Source organism: Felis catus, chromosome A2 (genome assembly GCF_018350175.1).
Source record: "Felis catus isolate Fca126 chromosome A2, F.catus_Fca126_mat1.0, whole genome shotgun sequence".
Taxonomy (NCBI): domain Eukaryota; kingdom Metazoa; phylum Chordata; class Mammalia; order Carnivora; family Felidae; genus Felis; species Felis catus.
In genome coordinates this window covers 144672222-144690758 of record NC_058369.1, presented here as the reverse complement: position 1 = coordinate 144690758, position 18537 = coordinate 144672222, and the positions used below count along the sequence as shown (strand labels likewise).

General features: G+C 57.1%; 1 protein-coding gene across 2 annotated transcripts in view; it reads right to left on the bottom strand.

The window, feature by feature from the left end:
- Nucleotides 1–1379: 1379 nt before the first annotated feature.
- Nucleotides 1380–18537, bottom strand: part of SND1 (staphylococcal nuclease and tudor domain containing 1) — a 422256-nt gene continuing 405098 nt past the window's right edge. For both annotated transcript variants that reach the window (XM_011280535.4, XM_023250533.2), the window contains 8 exons: nt 17503–17691; nt 11046–11187; nt 7703–7826; nt 6735–6804; nt 5520–5633; nt 3739–3942; nt 2090–2134; nt 1380–1995 (listed from right to left, as the gene is read on the bottom strand). In XM_011280535.4, the coding sequence (XP_011278837.1) occupies nt 1930–1995; nt 2090–2134; nt 3739–3942; nt 5520–5633; nt 6735–6804; nt 7703–7826; nt 11046–11187; nt 17503–17691 (954 nt within the window). In that variant the 3' untranslated portion in view covers nt 1380–1929. The remainder of the gene's footprint in view (nt 1996–2089; nt 2135–3738; nt 3943–5519; nt 5634–6734; nt 6805–7702; nt 7827–11045; nt 11188–17502; nt 17692–18537) is intronic.

The following is an 18537-nucleotide window of genomic DNA, read 5'->3' as shown; positions in this document are numbered from 1 at the left end:
GTGCAAGTGCTGATGCTGACTGTCTCGACTACAGGCAAAAGGCAAAGCCTCCAAGGCGCCCGCACACTCTGAGTGCCCCCCGAGATTGGGCATGCTGGGTGCCTGGCTCGCCTCGCCTCACCTCAGTCCCACCCCGCCACGACAGACCCCAGGAACTCAACAGACACTGAGAGGAAGTGGCAGCAGCGTCCTCAGGCCTGGTGAATGGTTTGACCTTTGTCTAAACCAGCCTTGCAAGAGAAAGAAAAGAAGTGGGAAGGTTCGGGCATCATTTCAATTGCAGAACCATGGAGGGTTTATCCTTGGGCACAGATGTAACCAAGGCAACTGTGGAGACAGTGAGATGATTTCAGACCCTTTCACAAAAGGGCGGGCTGCCATCTCACCCCTCTGCTGATCGTGCTCCCGGGTAACACACGCCGACCCAGCTCTCGACCGTACCAGGAGGTAGAGAAATGGGTGAGATGGGCATTGTCTTCTCCATGACAGACCTCCATGATGCAGGAGAAGAAAACGTGGCACCACGGGGAGTGGGCTTACCTGCTGGGGCAGGACAGCTTCTCCAGGAGTGGGGACAGACGGGGACATTCACACTCCTGCTGACTTCTCACGCCCCATCACGGGCTGTACAAAGTCATGGGAAACAGCTGGTAGGGGTGACCTCCCCGTCACACAGCTTTCTCTCCCTGGCACTCCCTGAGCAGCATAACAGGCTCCTCACTGCACACCACAGGGGCTGCTCAAGCCTCCCTCCTCCCTCAGGGGGAGGATCTCCCTCAGCGGACAGCCATGACTCCTCTTGGACCCAACCTGGTCTTCCAGCTCCATTTGCCAATGAACACACACTGTGGAGGGAGCTGGGCAGGCACCGGGCCCCCACTCTTACCCCTTGTTGTGCCAGCCTGTGTGGTGTTAGCCTTTACCCCAGCCGCAGCAGGAGAGGGGAAGAGTCCCCTCTGGCTCCCGCTGGGGCTCTGGCAGAACTTGGCAAAGCACAGGACTAGTGACTCTCTGCAGGGGACCGGTTAAGACTGAGCCTGGCCTTCCATGTGTGGCCGGTCCTGGGCACTGCTTGCCAAGCTGCTCTAAATCTCCATGGTCCTTGGGGGCAGCCATGTGCAGCGGGGGGCCTGGACTGATGCATTAAAATAGGAGATCTCCAGCCTTCTGCATGATGGTCATGGTGCCATCATGCCTCCTGGGCCCCAGGAGTTGCCCATGACTCTGAAGAATGGCCCTGCTTTCCGGGCTGGCTGTGATTCCAGAGCTGTGGTCAGGGATGTGGATGACTACGTCGGGGGTCGTTCACGTGCCCAAGTCTCCTCCTGTGGGGGCTGCCGAGATTCCAGGCTCTGGGCTCCACCATGACCAATAAGGACTGCAGACAGCAGGTACTATTTTATTGGGCCTCAAAAGCTTTAAATACAGAAGTGGGGAGGGCTGGTAGGGGGCAGATGTAGACAGGCTGGCATTTGAGAATGGACGTATCAGAGGAATCACATAATCAACAGCTGGACAGAGAACTGGGAAGAAGGGCCATCTGGGACGGAAGTGGGGTACCAGCAGGCAGCTGGCCTTGGGTGTCAGGGTCACGCCCTATGTTAGGACAAAGTCTTTCATGTTTCTTCCTGATTTGCGGACAACTTTTTAAAAAAAACAAACCTCCGAATAAAAACACAAAACCAGCTGGGAGAGACTGTGGATGGCAGTGCCTGTCATCTCAGAAGACAATGGCCTGCCTCCTGAAAGCCTTGGGTTCACCCACCCCACCCCCAGCCCAGATGCCGCCCCACGAGACATTTCCATACACTGAAGCAAAGCTGGACCCAATCTACACCCCTGATCTGGGGTCTGGAGCTGAAAACACCCTCCCTGCAGAGGAGGAGGTACTGGTGTGAGCGGGGCTGAGGGCCAGACCCGATTCCCTCCTTAGCGGCTGTAGCCAAACTCATCAGCGTCATCGGCCCGGAAGTCCCCATAGCGCCACAGGTTCAGCTGTGAGAAGACAGAAAGCGACCGTCAGGGAGGTGGGCCCTGCTAAGCTGCTTTCCTCAGCTCCCCCCCTGGAGCCCCAGAGGCAAAAACTCACCCTAGCACTCTTGGCTGACTCCTGGGCGTTCAGGTACTCTGTGATCTGGAGGGACAAGGGAAGAAAGGGAGGTCACAAAGTGGGTCTTTGCAACTGAGCAGCAAGAATGACCCTGGAGACTGCCCAGGTCTGGTCTGCACCACTCTCCTGCTCAGTGGATCACCAGCTCCCTGAGAATAAGATTCAAAGTGCACCATCACACTGGCCTCCTTGCTGTTCCTGGACTCTGTGCTGGCTGTTCCGTCTGCCTGAAATGCTCTTCCCCTCAGGTCTACTTGGCTACCTACCCTGCTCCTTCAGGTCTTTGGTAAAGCATCCCCTTCTTAATGAAGCCTCAATGAAAGCCTAATGAAATGACCCCACTAAAAATTCCCATCACCTCTTCCCGCACATTCCTGATATCCTTTATTTCTATCTTCTCTGTTTCCATTGCATTTATCTCCTAACATTCAATTTCATTCATCTAGTATATATGTTGCTGGTTTTGTCAACTCATGCTTGAATGGAGGCTCCACAGGGCAGAAATGGTGCCTCTTGTTCATGGAGATATGTAGGCCCTCCATAAATGCTTGTTGAATGAATGAATGAATGAGTGAACCCACGTAGAGTGTTTATCTCAGATGCTGGCCAAAGGAATGTTCTAGACACCAGAGACATTATGGGTAGCTTCACAGGGGAGACAGGGAGATCTCAAAATTCTACAGGGAAACTTACGCTAACTCCCAGGGCAATCTCAAGACACTGGGAGTCTCTAGTGAGAGGACTAAGGGTGTCACACTTCTGTCCACAGACATGGTAGCAATTCACACTGGGGTCTTGCTCCAAATGAATTACAGCCCTGTATAACCAGTGCCACGGACTCAGAGGGGGAGAAAAAGAGGCCTGGGAAGAGGCGAAGCAGCGGGCACAACGGAGAGGGAACGCTCGTTTGAGCGCCACCGGCTATCATCCCTCCTCTCAGCTGGGCGCTGCACGAGGGCACACGCTTCCCACCAGCCCATCCTGACTTGAGACGTGCCCTTCCCAACTCCCAGCAAGTGCAGGTAGTTCCTAGGTGCCCACCAGCCCCTCATGGTTTGCCCCGTGAAGCCAGCATGGCTGGGGGCGCTCAACTCATCTCATGATCAGAGGTCTCAGGCCGGGCTCCAAGCCCCGGGGGCTGTTCAGACTGGCTGGAGGGCTGGAGGGGCAGAGTCCCTTGGGCCCCCATCCCAGCCGAGCCTGGCTTCAGGTGGCCCTGTGTGCAAGGAGCTGGCTACGGACCCGGCAGGGTATGGGAGAGGGAAGTGAGAAAGGGAGAGGCAGTGACATGCTATGGACCACTCCGGCCACCCTTGGCAAGGCCTTCCAGCCTGCCCCCTAGGGGCACATGCACAGGGACACCCCCCCCCCCCCCCCCCCGCTCAAATTTTCCGCTGCATTCTCAGCCAAGCCTGCAGCCAATTAATTTGGGATGTAATTAGCTTTTTTTTTTTTTTTTAAACCCCAACAAGCCCAAATCCATTATCTTTCCCCAGCAGGAGCAGCAAGATGGAGGGTTCCCTGCTCCCTCACTGGCTGTTGGTGCAGCCCCCAGCCCCTCTGTGACGGCAGTGGGGAGGCATTAGGAGCCTGCCCCTACCCTGGCAGCCCACCTCCACATCACGTACCACTTTCTGGAACTGTTTCTCCTTGCGCACCTCCACCATGACCAGTCCCTCCTTCACCAAGCCCAGCCCCACATCCCCCTTGGAATCAGCAAACTGCAGGGTGACGTGAGGGCAGCCAGCGCTCAGGTGTTCCACGTTGAGCAGGCACTGAGTGTTCTGGATATCCCGCACCACACTGTCCACGGCGTCTGTTCGAGCGTCCTCCTGGGGCAGAGTTGCATGCAGATAAATGGGAGAGAGAAGTGCAAACTTGAAAGATAGCCACGTGGACCCCGGGTCCTGCTCATGGACCTCCTCCAAGCAAGTGTCCAGCAGGTGCCAGCATCTCATTCCCTGCTCAGATCCTAACAAGGAAGGAAACAGCCTTGGGATACAAAGTGCCCCCTCTCCTGATCTTGTCCTTTCCCTCCCTGCCACGCCTCCTGCATACATCCCATCCCTATCCCCCACCCCAGTACCGTGTCCACCTGCCTTGTGTCTCGGAGAAAAAGTGGCTTTTGACCATCCCCAACTAACCTCCACTGGCCGCCCTGGCTCCCGTCATCCCCCACCTCTGCAGGACTGTGCTCCAGCACACTAACCCCACACAGTCCCTGCTCTGGTGCATTCACTGGCCTCTCAGGCTCTCTCCACACTCACATCTCCCTCCCCCCAGAGACTGCCCCTTGACCTATTTTGTCACCCTCTTCTCCTACTGTTTCTCTTCTGCCCTTCAGCAAATTTCATGAAAAGGCAGAAAACGTTCTATGGCGCAAATTCCTGACCCTACTGTTTGCTCCTCAGCACCCTGCATCTGGCGGCAGCTCCAACCAGGCTTTCAGACTGCTCGCTCCGAGCATCAGGGACCTCCCTCGGTGCCAGAGCCAAGGGTACCCGCCAAGCCTGAGCCTGACCTCCCTGGGGAGCTGGACACTGCAGACCAGCTCCCTGCTTCTGGGAACTGGGTGGCTCTGGACTCTGAGCACATGTTCTCCTCTCTGGATGCACATTCTGCCTCAGGTTCTTCGTCCCTGGATTGCTGAAGGCTAGCACTTGCCAAGCCTCGCTCTCCTCCCCATCCTGTCTTCCACACGCTCACCTTGTAGGTGCCCATGCTTTTAGCTATGAATCCGGGATTCCAGGGCTTCTTGCTTTCCAAACCGAACACTATCAAGACGCCCGGAGCTCCTACAGCTCCTAATTTACTCCTTCTCGTCCCCACACCTTGGCCAACAGCAACACAGCCACACATAAGAAATCCAGTCACCTTCTGTTCCTCGTTCCCCGCATCCCATCCACAGAGGGCGCGGAGACCTGGCCCCTACGGGTGTGGCCCCGGTTTGGCTGTCACTGTCTCTAGCCTGGACTTCCAGGTTGCTTCCCGCTACTCCATCCAGTCTGACAACGCCCCCTGAAGGAACTTTCAGAACCAGATTTGACCACGTCACACCTCTGCTGAAAACCCTTCCCCAACCCCCAGGCCTTTCCCTTCTCACGTCTTGCCACTGCCCACCAGGTCCCTGACTTCCGACTGTGTGGACCAGTCTTTGCCCAAAGTGCCCTGGCCCACCGGGCCCATCCATCTGAAGAACCGGTTCAGATGCTCTGATGCCCCGTCCTCTGTGGCAACTTCCCTCAACTTCCTTGGTCGCTCTCGAGTCCCGTCGCCAACAGACCATTCGTCACTGTTTCCACCTTCTCCTGTCAGTCTGTGAGGGCCGCATCAGTGGTTGAGTGCCACTGGACCCGTCCTTTGGAAGCAAGGAAGCAAGGAAGGAAGGAAGGAAGATGTGTAGACTCACGTCCTGGGGCACCTGGATGAAGGCGAAGGCATACTCTGTGGCTTGAGCAGGCAGCACACGAGTGCTGAAGGCAGGTGGCAGGGTACCCAGGCGGGTGGATGGCAGGATCTCTCTCTGTAGAGGACACATCAGGCCAAGAACATCACACACTCGATGCCCCCTTGGCTCTCACAGGACAACTCTGGTGGCTGGGCCTCTGAGAGTTCTAACTCAGGTCCTCCCACCATGACTTGCTTCCACTCAGCCCTGTGCACAGGCTTGCCCAGTCAGTGACGTCTTTCGGGAACATGTCCCGCTCGCCCCTGCAGTAGGCGGTCGGCCGTGACTCACACCTTCTCACCCTGGGCCCGGTGTTGGCACACCTGGTGGCTCTACAAAAATAATCATTTTGATAACTGGTACCTAACTAACCTCTACCTCTTTTTTTTTTTCCAACGCCTTCCCTCTGGGACATGGGTTCCTTGAATATGTTTCCACTGGCCAGGGGGTGTTCTGCTGGGAAAGCAAACCAAGACAAGGGGCCCCACCCTACAGTCCTGCGACCTGGCAGGACCTCTTCTTTTGTGTATCCCCGGGTGGCAGGTTGGGAGCATGGCCCAACTCTGGGCTGCTGCTAATCGACCCTCAACCTTAGTTCCTGAGGAAAGCAGATGACCATCGTCACGCCTCGGGAGTGGCATGGTTCTGAACTACAACCTTCTCTCCTACTTGCTTTTCCCCAGAGGGAATCCCCCAGAACTGTCGACAGAGTCCCAGGTGCAGCCACCTTGTGACTCCCTTCCCAGAAAGCCTTGGTTTGGGGATGTCCTGGGAATCGGCACACAAGCACCTAGTCAAGCCTGAGGACCAGGAACCGTGGGGTGTGGAGGGTCTCCACCGGCCCTTTCTTCAGAGAGGTTGGGCAGAAGATGAGGAACCGTGGGTGTGGCTGGGCACTCATCCGTGGGGCCTGGAAAGGAGACTTCTCAGCTCTCAAAAACCTCTGACCAGAGACATCAGTTTTGCCCAGTCGCTCAGGGGTCAGTGACTTGTTACACAAATAGTAGAGATGCCCACATGCTCACTGTTCTATCAGCAAGTGGTTTCACAGCTTCGAGGGACCTTTGAGAGGTCAGAGGGACTTGACCTAGGGGACTACTGTGCTGAACGGCCCTTGGCAGCCACCTGGCACCCCTCCCTTGCCTACTCATCCACCTCCCGGTCTCCCACACTCACGTTGCCATAGTCAATGTAGAAGACGTGCACTCTGGCGGGAGACTCGACTTTCTCCACTCGGGCGCGGTACCTGCAATGGCATTGTGGGAAGAGCTCAAGGGAGAGCCCTGAAGAGTCCGGCCTCCCTGGAGCCTCAGTGATAGCAGGGCTGGGATACACCATTTCCCTGCCCAGGGCTCAGAGTGAACACCCAAGGGTATCACAGAGGGCAGTTCTCAGACTCCACTAAGGCCTAGGCTCGCGGCGCTGTGGCCACCATCTAATGGAATCAGAGCATAGCTGGGAGCAGAGGGAGGGAGAAGGGAGCATGTGAAGCAGATTAATGTGTCCTTGGGGCATAAAGCAACAAGACTAATGACTAGATTGATGTCTGCTGTTTAAACCCAGCACACTAAACAGCAGCTGTAATTAGCCGGCAGATCTGTCTGGGAGGCCGCAGCAGGGAACACATCCAAGTCACTTCGTCACCCAGGGAAAGCCATGGGCCCTACTCTTGGTAGATCAGACGTGAGTGACCTTCCTGCAGCCTGTGAGTGCGCCTGCTCATGTCCCAGACAGCCAGGGTGGAGGGTGGGGTGGCTGATCTGGGCTCACTGAGAACCAGCCTCTGCCCTCACCACCCCACGTGACATCATTTCTCCTGTGTGGGGTAAGGGGAGTGTCAGTCCCAGCCAGCCAGCCAGGGCTCCCCCGACAGGGTTTCCCAGGATTGAGGAGAGACACCACTTCTATACTCCAGAGGCTTGACTGGGCTGCAGGAAAATCACAGGCCCCAGATGGGCTGCAGGCAATGAAGAGGCCCACACTGGAGAGCTGGCCAAGGTCAACAACCACCGCCCAGTGAAACCAGGTGGCTAAGGCAAATGCCTGAAGTCTACCTGGTAGCTCTGTAGGCCTGTGCCCTGAGGACAGACCTGCAACTGCTCCTGCTTAAGACTCTTTGCTCTGCTCAGGTACAAGTGGCTTACCATTCTCCATCTACAAACTTGGCAATACAGAATTCTCCCCGGCGGGGGGCATAGGAGCCTTCGACAGGAGGGTGGCTGGCGATGTCGTTTCGCATGTTCTCCATCAGCTTCTCTAGCTGGGTGCCTGTAGGGGAGGAAGAGGTAGTGAGACCTGGGCGCCATGTTCCCTAGATGGGGCCGGGGAGCAGGCAGCATGTGGAATTCTGTAGGTCGCCCGTGGCACTGGCTTGCCCCATTCCGTAGGGAAGTCCTCTGTGGCATCGGCTCAAGAGGTTCATGTGGTCTTCAAAAGTGGAACAGGGGCTTGCTGACACCTCAGAGGCACACAGTCTTCCTTCCAACCTCGGCTCTCCAACCTACCGGCCGTGGCAGTGGCAGCCCTCGGGAATGTTCCTTGGGTTCTGCTTAAGGAGGTGCAGAAAGCATGGGGGTGTGAAGCAAAGCCAACCAGCCTCGTTCTGGGTGGAAGCAGCCCAGCTTAATTCCTACAAGGGCTGGCCCCGGCCTGGGTCACAGAGGCGGTGACTGACAGCGGCCACTCTTTGCTATGTCTCCCAGGGGGAAACACGGAAATGAGGGATGGCCCCCACCCAACCCTGGACAAGGAAAGGGCCTCGGGCTACTCTGACCTCGCTCACCCTGTGAAGTACATGCAAAAGCAAACTTTGGTATTTCCAGGCTGGGGTTCCAAGCTCTCAGCCCAACCCGGGGCCCTCTTCGACGAGGGGAGACAGTCTCCTTCCCTGCCCATCTCACCGAATCCCTTGCTCTTTCCTGCTGGTCCTTCCCAAATCCCGAGTCCCTGCCGCTCGTCAGCTGGTCATCACCGGGTTTGGCAACACCTAGGGTCCTCTCAGGTTCCCTCCTTGCTCCTTCCTGTTGTGTCCCCACCCCCCATGCCGCTAAGCACCGGTCCCCAGTGGCTTTACCCTTCCATCCCTCTTGGCCCTGATTCTAGCTCTGCATCAAGCCCCGCCGTGCCCCCTTTGCTCTCTGAGGTGAGGGTAGCTGGGTTCGTGTGGTGTGGGTACAGGATTCTTCTCTCCACCTCCAGGGCCCGAAGCCACACTGTAACAGGTGCCTAACACACGTTGGCTTTTGGCACACTTGTCACAGCTGGCCTTCTACGTTCCCTGTCTGGGTTTATGTTTCTGCCACTACACTGTGAGCTCCTTCAGGGCACAGACCATTGCTCACTTGGTTCTGTTTACTCTTGCAAGGTCTAGTAAATCTGCCGCATGGAGGGTGCTTAAGAATTCAACTGTATCGAGGATGCACTCTGCATAGGCACACAGGGACGTGTCCACTCGTGGGCCTCTGCGTAGCCCACTGTCCCAGCATTCATGAGCCTCGGTTTCAGAACACAGACTTTTGTGAAGAAGCAGTTGCCCTTCCCCCACCCAGCAGTACACCCTCTACACAGACAAATTCCTTCTATACGTGGTCTATTTTTATTTTTTATTTTTTTGCTCCAAGGCAACAGAAGCAGACTTTGGCTCTCGCAAACAGGTCCTTGCACAGAGTCTGGCTGGTCATTTACAGCTAATGGCAATGCTTTCATCATTTCATTAGATCCTTCCTGAAGGCAGGCTTTAATTAAGAGAAGAGAGACAGGGCAAGAGGACGTCCCCTAAGAGAGGATGAAAGGTTTCAGAAGAGGGAGGCTGTACATGCTGAAGTTTATTTTCATGGATTTTATGGAACCAACTGAGGTCAGGGTTTTCTCTGGAGCCCACTGCAGCCCTCCAGGTGGCGTGCCAACAAGCGCCTCACTCCCTTCTCCAATGTTCCAAGAATACATGGTTTCCCCCTTGTTTCCTTTGTTCCGTATTTTCTGCCTTGGCCACCACTTGCTACAGGGTCCTGGCTCCCTACAGCTGCGGAGACAGCTGGCAGGGTACAGGGCATGCACAGGAAACCTCTGAAATTACAGAGACTATGTGGCCGAAGGCCTTGAACCCTCAAGTTTTGTCCGCTCGAGACTTCAGGACCTGGTCTTATCCAAGGTGGGTCCTACCTCACAGGATGCAGAGGCCAGGTAGAGCCGGCCAGGGAGCTGCTGTCCCTTGGGCAGGGCCTTCTTTGAGTTCCCTTTCCCCTGAGCTTCCTGAGGGCCATCCTTTCTGGCTCCTGTGCTCAGAAACCGATCTCCTTCCTACCCAGGCCACCACTGAAAGACTCCTTTCCTCGTCACACCACCCAGACCTGGCAATGCCAGGCCACTGTGCAGCAGGACTGCAGCTGACCTCAAGGGGAACCTAATCCTGAAGGCTCATCAGCCCATCTCTCCGCCTGCTAGCTTTTCCCCCTCCCAAGTACAGCCAGACGAGGGCTTGGAAAGGTTGGTTTTCCTCGGTGAAATAACATCGCCACAAAAGCAGCTGCCTGGGAAATATCATTAGAGGGGAAGTGGCTGGCATGAGGCTGATGATCTGGAGTGGGCCTGGCAGGGGGCACAGGAGGCCAGGCAGAGCCGCACCCTGCCACCCACGGGACTGCCTTGGGTGCCAGCGACATCTTCGGGCCCCTCTGCTTTGCAAGGATCTGACTCCTTGGACACAGAGGCAGCTCTAAAAAGCCTTTTCCTTTGCCCTCAACTAAAATGGTTCCCTGCACAGGGTGTCAATGAGAGGAGGGAGCAAATGCAGTGGGGGTAGGAAGTCCATCTAGAGGGGTCACAGGGCCACCACCGTGAGAGTGACCTCTACCGTCCTCTCTGCTCCAGAAGCCTGAGGTCTCTGCAGAGAAGGCCCTGGCCACAGTGTACATCACTTGAAGGCAGGAGGAAGGAGGATGGAGAGAGAGGGTCCTTCAGAAAGACTGCCCGGGGATGACTTCCCTAGAGCGCCGCCTGTTTCCATGGCAACTGACTACCACTCAGGGCTATGGTAACCTCTAGAGAAGGAGAAGCCCCAGAGAAAAAAAGCCCAGGCTCCTCTCCTCCTGCTGCCTTCCCAAGGAAGCCGAGGGGGAGGAGGGCCAAGTGAAGCTGGTTTGTGCTTCCTGACCACACATAGAGACAATCTGTTCTTTGCTTCCTGATACACTCCGAGGGCTACAAATCCCCGCGCCCAGCCCAGCCAGGAGTGTCCGGGAGCAAAACAATTTCCCGAGCATCTCCAAACACCACCTAGACAAGACAGGCTACCTCACCAGCCCTCAGAGGACCTGCTTGGCCTTGGCCGTGCCAGGGCTCACTGGCAGTGCATGTAATGAGCCCCAGAGCAGCGCACGGGGCCCGGGGGATGGGGAGCAGCCACAGACTGGGAGAGGTCCCCGGAACGTGTGGGCTGTGCCCCTCCCTCCCACTGAGCAGAGTGGCTTCTGGAGGTAGCGCACTCACCGGTCTCCACATCCTGCACGTAGAAATGCAGGTCGTCAGTGATCTCCGTCACAAACACGGGCTTGTAGCTGGCCGAGCGCTCCTTCTCCTCTAGCACGGGCGCTACCTCCTCCACGGGCTGCTCCTCATAGTGGGCCCAGACCTGCATGTGCGGGCAGCAAAGGGTGGGGGGTGGGAGGTTTAGAAGCGAAGCCAGAAAAAACGCAGGAAAAGGTCTTTGGGCCAGCGGGGTCACCCCTGGGGTGAAGGAGTGCGGAGGTCATCACAGGGCACTCACGTCACACTGGCCTGAGCCCCTAGACCTCCCGTGTGTCTGAGTGGGTAAGGAGAGTACTCTGAAATTCTTCTGATTGATCAGCTCTCAAATTCTGGCAGGTGCCAGAAGCAAGTGGGGAGTAAAAATGCTGGTCCCTGGGTCCCGACACAGGTATGTCAAGTTAGGGTCTGTTGTAACTGCACCCAGAGAAAGTGAAGCAAACCAAAGCAGACTCCCAGGCAATCCTCATGCAAACCAGAGCGTGAGAACCTTGGTGTCGCAGCGGTTCTGGGACCCCACTTCCCTCTCTGACATCACTCAGTAGGGGTCACTCTGAACTCTTGAGGCCTTCGCACCGCCCAGGGCCACGGCCATGGCACTCCGGAAGCTCTCCAAGTGACAGCCCCGGGCCACGGAGGGGAGGGCTTGTCACTGTTCAGGAATGCCTTGCCTCAGCAACTTCTGTGTCCTCACCTCAAGCAGGTTGCTCTGACCCCAGCTCAGAAGCTGGGCCACTCCCCTCCACCCTCGCCTTTCTCCTCCTCCCCTGGCCCTGCACTGTCAGGGCTGCAGCGGCTCAGAAGCTGATTCGATGTGACGGGGCATCAAGTCCGATCCCGCGGCCAGGAGATTATCCCGGTAGTGAAGCCTGTCAGAGCAGGAGAGGGCGGGGCTGTCCAGTTGAGCAGCAAGAAGGGGGTGAGGGACTGGACCACACACGGAGTCCCACAGTCACACAAGAACAGGGGGTAATAAAAGTATTAGCCAAAACATACATACTTACTAGGTGCCAGGCGCCATTCTAAACATTCTCCAAGTATTAATTCCTTTAATCCGTACGACAACCCTTTGAGTAAGTATTAACATTACCCTGTTTTATAAAGGAGGGACCAGAGGCACCCAGGCTTGCTAGAAGTAGCAGGACCAGGATCTGAACCTGGACACCCGGGTGCTAGAGATCTTCAAGCTTCAAGGTCCTCAAGGGGACATTTTGGCATTGACCGGGCCTCTAGACACAGAGGGAAAGGTTGTAGGTGGGAGATGTGGGCTCTTGTCCTTCAATTTGCTGTTTGACTTCAGTCAAGCCACAGACCTCCTGCATCTCCTTTTCTTCCTTGCAAGAGGGAAGAGGCCCCTGGAACCCGTGGGCTGTGCCACATGACCGCAGAATCACTCAGCTGACCTGCGGATCCCTGGAAGGCACGAGGAAGCAGCCCAAGGACAGGGATGTCTGAATTACTGAACCTTCTTGGGTCCCACCTGCAGAGGCTACGCTCCTGCCTTTCGTGCGGTGTGAGCACTCTTCCACTGGAAGGGGACACCGAGGACCAGGGCCCTGAGAACTGGAATGAGCAACAGGGGCTGAGCCCGAGGGAGGCTGCCAGGGAACGGCCGAGGGGGATGGGAGAGACGTCACCCGGGCCCAAACCTCGGCCAGCCACACGCAGTGGCGCCCTTGCCTTCTGCCATCTGAGGTCAGACTCTAACCCAAACAGGTCTCCCCTCTCACTCTCTCCCAGCACCAGTCCCGGCGCAGCTGCCCCCTTAATCCCTGGCGTCTGGACACCTCTGCTTTCCACGTGCCGAGGACTGGTGGCCACGGGAAAGGAGGCAGAGAGCAGGACTCCAACTCAGTCAGATCAGAGACTCCTGGCCCAAGGGCGTCTCTAGCCTTCGGACTTCCCTGTGAAAGGGCCTCTCCCATTGGAGGCCACGGCACAGACTGCTGGGAGCACTCTGGGGGACCACCCACGGTTACTTCCAGTTCCAAGGCCCACGTCCTGTTGAGGGAGACTTTCTCTCTGGGCCCTGCTAGGGGAGAGTTCCCCAGGGGGGTGACGACTCAGTCAGTCCTAGCCTCTCTGGGACCTCTGCAGCTCGAGGACCGACGGGACTCTCACTGAGACACAGGACTGTCGGTACTGCCTCAACTGAGCTGAAGCCAAGTGCCGCCTCCCCCCACCAGCCAGTACCTACCCTCCCTCCAACCCCTCAGCCTTCCTTCTGCCCCACCCCCAGGCAGTGGGCCCTTCTCCCATCTACCTCGCTCTTCTGGCTCCCTCCCAGGTGCAGCCAGCACGTCTCAGACGTTGGCCTGGAGTGGGCCTGAGGCTCAGAGCCGTTCTGGGCTCCATCCTAACCCTGCCCTGCTTCCCTCGGCTGTGGGGGCTGTGGGGAAGGAGTCTCCTCAGCGGCGGTGATGAATTGGGAACAGACTGACAGCGGGGGAGCAGGAACTGCTAATGACTCCTCAAGTAAATGCGCCTTGGGCGACAGCATCAGGTTTCCTCCTTGGGGAGAAGGGTGGAGCTCCTCTGCAGGCAGGCTCAGGTGGGCAGCAAGCTGGAGGTCACGGATGATGCACACAAAAGCCTCAGGGACGGCCTGCAGGCCTCTTGCTCCCACAAGGAGTGTGGCAGTGGGGCCAGTCCAGTGACAAGGTCCCACAGCTCACTGATAGGAGGGGCACAGCAGGGTGTACCCCCCGCTGCCTGCCAAGGTGGAAAGACACCAGAAGCATGAGACTGCCAAAGGGTAGGACAGGGAGAGCTGCTCCTCAGATAAAGGAACTCCATTTCTAAGAGGGAGCTGGCTTGGCCCCTTGAATAGTGGAGCCCTGCAGGTTTCCCTCAGGAGATGGAGGTGACCATCTGTTCCCTGGACCTAGCCACCAGCAAGTCGGTAAACGTAGCCCGGCTAGGTGGCTTCTTGGTGGGAAGGAGACAGTCAGCTGAGAGCTTGGCCCACCCTTAGAACAAGGGCACGTTTTGCCCATAATGGCTTATGTTGCCTTTCTGCAAACTGGGGCAGAGGGGACGGACACACTGGCGGGCACCTGCCAGACGGGTGCCACTTCCCTACAGCCATCCCTAGCCCTCTCACAGTTCAGATCCCTGCCAAGGAGCCTGTTTTGGGGAATTCCCAGGAGGGATGCTCCTCATCCTGGACCCATGGGGCGATGACAAAGAAGACCCAAAGACCCCTTCCAGAGAGAACAGTAATTGTGTATGCACAGAATCAGTGCCTTATGGCTCTCCCTCCAGGCTCTGGGCAGATGGAAGAGCTGGGGAAGGACCTGCGTGGCCAAGATGCCGACCAGAGGATGGGACGCTGAAGCTGGGAATGCTCTTGGCCTTTGGTGCAGGCAAGCCTGAACTGGGTCTAAGCAGCAGGGCCTAGGCATGCTGGGAGACCCACCCAAGAGGGCTCTGCTTTGCTCTGGGAAAACCTCCGGACTGCATTAATGTGGAAAGGCCTTTCCCAGCTCCTCTGATTCGTCGTAGGGTTTGTGGTCAGGCTGGGGGCCAGGATGGCACTGTGTCCTGAGGCGGGGCCCCTTGGTAACCCCTCCGTGACTCTGGCCTTAGACCTAGGTGGGGGAATGGGCAAGGGAGGCGGCTCCTTCCTCCCTTCTCTGTTCTATTGCTGCTCTGTCATGCCAGTTCCTGTCTACATTGTGGGGCCAGGTCAGGGGCATAGGCTCTCTCCTCCTGTCCTCACCCGTCCCTGGCCCTCCCTCTTTCCTGTACACCCTCCCCAGGGAGTCCCAGATCCTCTTTCTGGCAGGAGACAGGGGATGTGAACTGAGGCTCCACTGGCTGGAGGCCTTCCTTTCTAAATCCTATTTAATATCTCCGCTCAATAGGCTCCAAGGGTGGGGCTGGCTCGGGGCCAGGGTTGTGGAGGCCTTCAAGATCTCAGTGGGGAAGACAAGCTCAATAAAAGGCGATCAATGGCCAACCCAGCCCTGTCCAGGGCTCTGCTGGGGCAGAAGAGGGGGGGCCGGGGAGGGAGGGCAGTTCTGGTGCCTGCCATCTGTGTTTCCCTCTTTGGTCCACAGACCCACCCAGGATTCCTGGAGGAGGAGGGGGTAACCTGGCATTAGCTTCCTGTAGAGGAAGAGGAGGGCCCAACCAGCATCTTCATGAGGAAAGAAGTCTGCAGGGCACAGGGAGGAATCAGGCCCAGCAGGGAGGCAGCTAAATTCTCATGGAAGGGAAGCTAGCATTGCCAGGTTCCCTCAGACCCGCTAACAAACGTGCACGCACATAATCACATTCCCCAAAGACTTCTGCATGCTCTTAGTCTCACAAAATCTCTCAGCATCACCTTTCCTTGGTTAGCTCACAGGTACCACCATGATCCCTTAGCCACATGTGCCTGTCTCCGGACAGCTAAGGCAGCCCTCATGGGGTCACAAGTGAGGCAAGGTTGGAGATCCTTGCCTCCATCCTGGGAATACCTCAGATATGCAGCGACTACCAAATTCTCTCATCCGAGTCCAGCCAACTCTGAGGGGGCTGCAGTGCTCCCCACACACACACACACACACACACACACACACACACACACACACCGCTCCTGGGAACCAACCCCACCGGAAGCGGCAAGGCATACTAGGTTCTGCCACGACCGCCGAAGAGGATGGGATGTGCGGGACAGGGACCCAGCAGGCAGGCAGGCCCTTGCACTGAGTAGCGCACTGCATTTTAATTGGACTGGAACAAAACCACGCAGCCTGTGGAAGTAATTAATCACTGGTAATTACTCCTCAACATCATCATGTGGCAAGAGTGAAATGATGACCTGGGCTCTTTCAGACAAATCCACTGCGTAGGAAATAGTGGTGCCCAGTACAACACCCAGCAAGGCACCCATTCCTCCACCTCAGGCCAGATTCCCCTCTGTCTTCTCTTGGGTCCCTTTGGGGTCTCTAATCTCAGAGAACAGAGGGTCACTCAGACCCGAAGAGGCTCGTGTGCTGAGTGACTAAGGGAGCAGGGCCTGGGGGCAGAGACGCTTTCAGAATCTGGGCTGTAGAGGACGGCGCTTGCCACGCTGACCCCCTGCTGCTAATTCTTCGGTGAAGGTTCAGCCCTTTGCACACAAGGCCCCAGCACCACGTCTCAGCCTTTCCCTTCAGTAGGCACAGGACACGGGGCTGGCAGTCTTAAGTTCAGCTCTCACTAACAGGAAAGCCAAGAGGAAGCTCCTTTGCAGTAGGGGCTAAGGTTGCCTGCTTCCCCATCACTCTAGGAAGACGGGGTTTACTGTGAGCAGAATTGGGACAAGGAAGGGTGGAAGTGTCCTCAGAGGCCTCATGGTGGCCTATTCCTCCAAGACATGGACAGTCCCTCTCACCTGTCCCAAGATTTGTGGGTCACCACTCCCTACAGTTCTTCCACTCTCATTAGGGTTGGTCACCTGTCCCAATCCCCAGGGGACGGGAAGAAAAGACAGAGAGATCTAGGCGGGAGTCCCTGGGCCAGTGCCTGAAGGAAGACAGCTGGGAAGGACCCAGTGAGGAGGTGGCTGCTCTGGGTTGGAAGAGAATGAGGAGCCTCTGGGCCCTGATGCCCCCTACTCCTTTTGGCAGGTGTCTGGGCCTTGACTTTGGGAGGCGAGTTGCAAGCCAGATGGCTGCCCCATGGGGAAGGAAACGTTTATTCCTGGAACAAATTTATGGCTCAGCACGGCTGTCCCATGAAATCCTCCTCAAGCTCAGAGAAGCCCTGACAAATTGGTGGCCGGCTGATTTATCCCCATTATCAGGGCTGGACTATAAGTCAGTGGCGACAGGCTGAGTCGGGGGGTGCCAAGCCCAGCTCCCACCACCAAGCCACTGGGTTCCTTAATCGTCCATTTGTTTCCAAAAGCTGCTTTCCGACCCACCCCCCTTGTCTCTTCAATGCAGTGTCTGCAGAGACTGATGGGCTATAAATCTGCTGTCCTAACAGCTTTATGCATCTCCTGGGGTAGCTTCCAAAATGGGCTTCCCTGCAGGGCGATGCGAAGGAAATTCAGAAGTGGGCTGCGGGTCGCCCAGCTGCTCCGAGGGCAGCAAAGAAGGGTCGGGGCTGGCGAAGGGAGGACTCCCCAGTCTCCTGCTCACAAGGGGCTCTCCCAGGCACTCCTCTCATGGCTCCAAGGTCACCTTCCGGACAGCGTTCTCCACCAGATCCACCAGAGGAGGCCTGTGGCTGAGGAAGCCTAAGCTGGCAGCCTCTCCCTCGGTCACGTGTGGCTCCTGACGTGGGGTCTGAGACCAACACCAAGCGGGGTCCCTCGGGGGGGGGGGGGGATAACCGCTCTGTCTGTTGTGTGGAGGCAGTGGTGTTGGGAGGGGCGGGAAGGCGGGAAGTCTGAGCTCTGGGGTGGCGCCCACCTCCTCCCCGGCCAGGCCCGATTCCACACCCGTACCTTTTCTTTCTTCTGCTTGGCGGCCTCCTCAGCAGACAGCAGGGATTTGTAGTAGGAGCTGCGCTCAGCGGTGAAGTGGACCTTGGAGAGTGAGTGCTCCACCAGCAAGACGGACAGGTTGGCGCCATCGATGTGCAGCCAGCCGATGAAGTTGCCGGCCTTGTCCATGCTCTCCACCTCCACCTCTACCTGGGGAACAGAGAAAGGGGGTGTCAGCCTGCAGGGGGAGGCCCTGGCCAGCTGCCAGGGCGTTCACACCACAGGACAGGAGCGCATTAGGCACAAGAGCAAGAGCTGACTGGAGCTCCCGCACTGCCGACCCTCTTAGAACCCTTCGCTTCAGTTGTGAGTGGGACCTACGCGTTCTAGCCTCTCACACCCCAGAATCATCCTTACAGATACGTCACTGACCAAGCAACTTCAAAACTCCCTCCTTCTCAGATCTTTTGGCAGACAGCTCCTAGGGTAAACTCGGCTCCCCTTAGCTTAAGCAAGGGAGTCTGCGTTAGCCGTGTGCGTGTGAGTGCAGCCTGGGGATCGGGAGCGAGACAAGCAGCAGACATAGCTCCGGGAACATCCCACTCTTCTTCAGCGCCCACCCACCCCCGGCTCTTCTAGGAAGACAGGCAGGCCCTGGGGAAGCAAGACAATCCCTGGGGAGAGGGGTGTACGGCTGAAGGAATTCATGCTTAACAGAGGTGATGAAAATGGCTGGATGAGAGCCAGGCGAGGAGAGGAGGGAAGGGGGCAGGTGGGCAGAAGGATGCGAACAGGAAGTTTACTAACACACGAGGGCATCTGTGGGGTGACCACAGCAGGGGGCTGCTCCTGACAGGGAGCGACTAGAAGGGTGTAGTCACTACCATCAGGCCAGTCTTTGGGGCCTTATGCTGTGGCGGGACCTCAGAACCCTCAGGGATCCCTGCAGGGCTCGGGGGCATCTGAGCCTCCTCCACCGAGGGCCTCCCCAAGACCCCGAGCCCCAGTACTGACTCTGCTCCTCCAAGAGGGTGGCCTTGATGCCTTGGCCCTTGT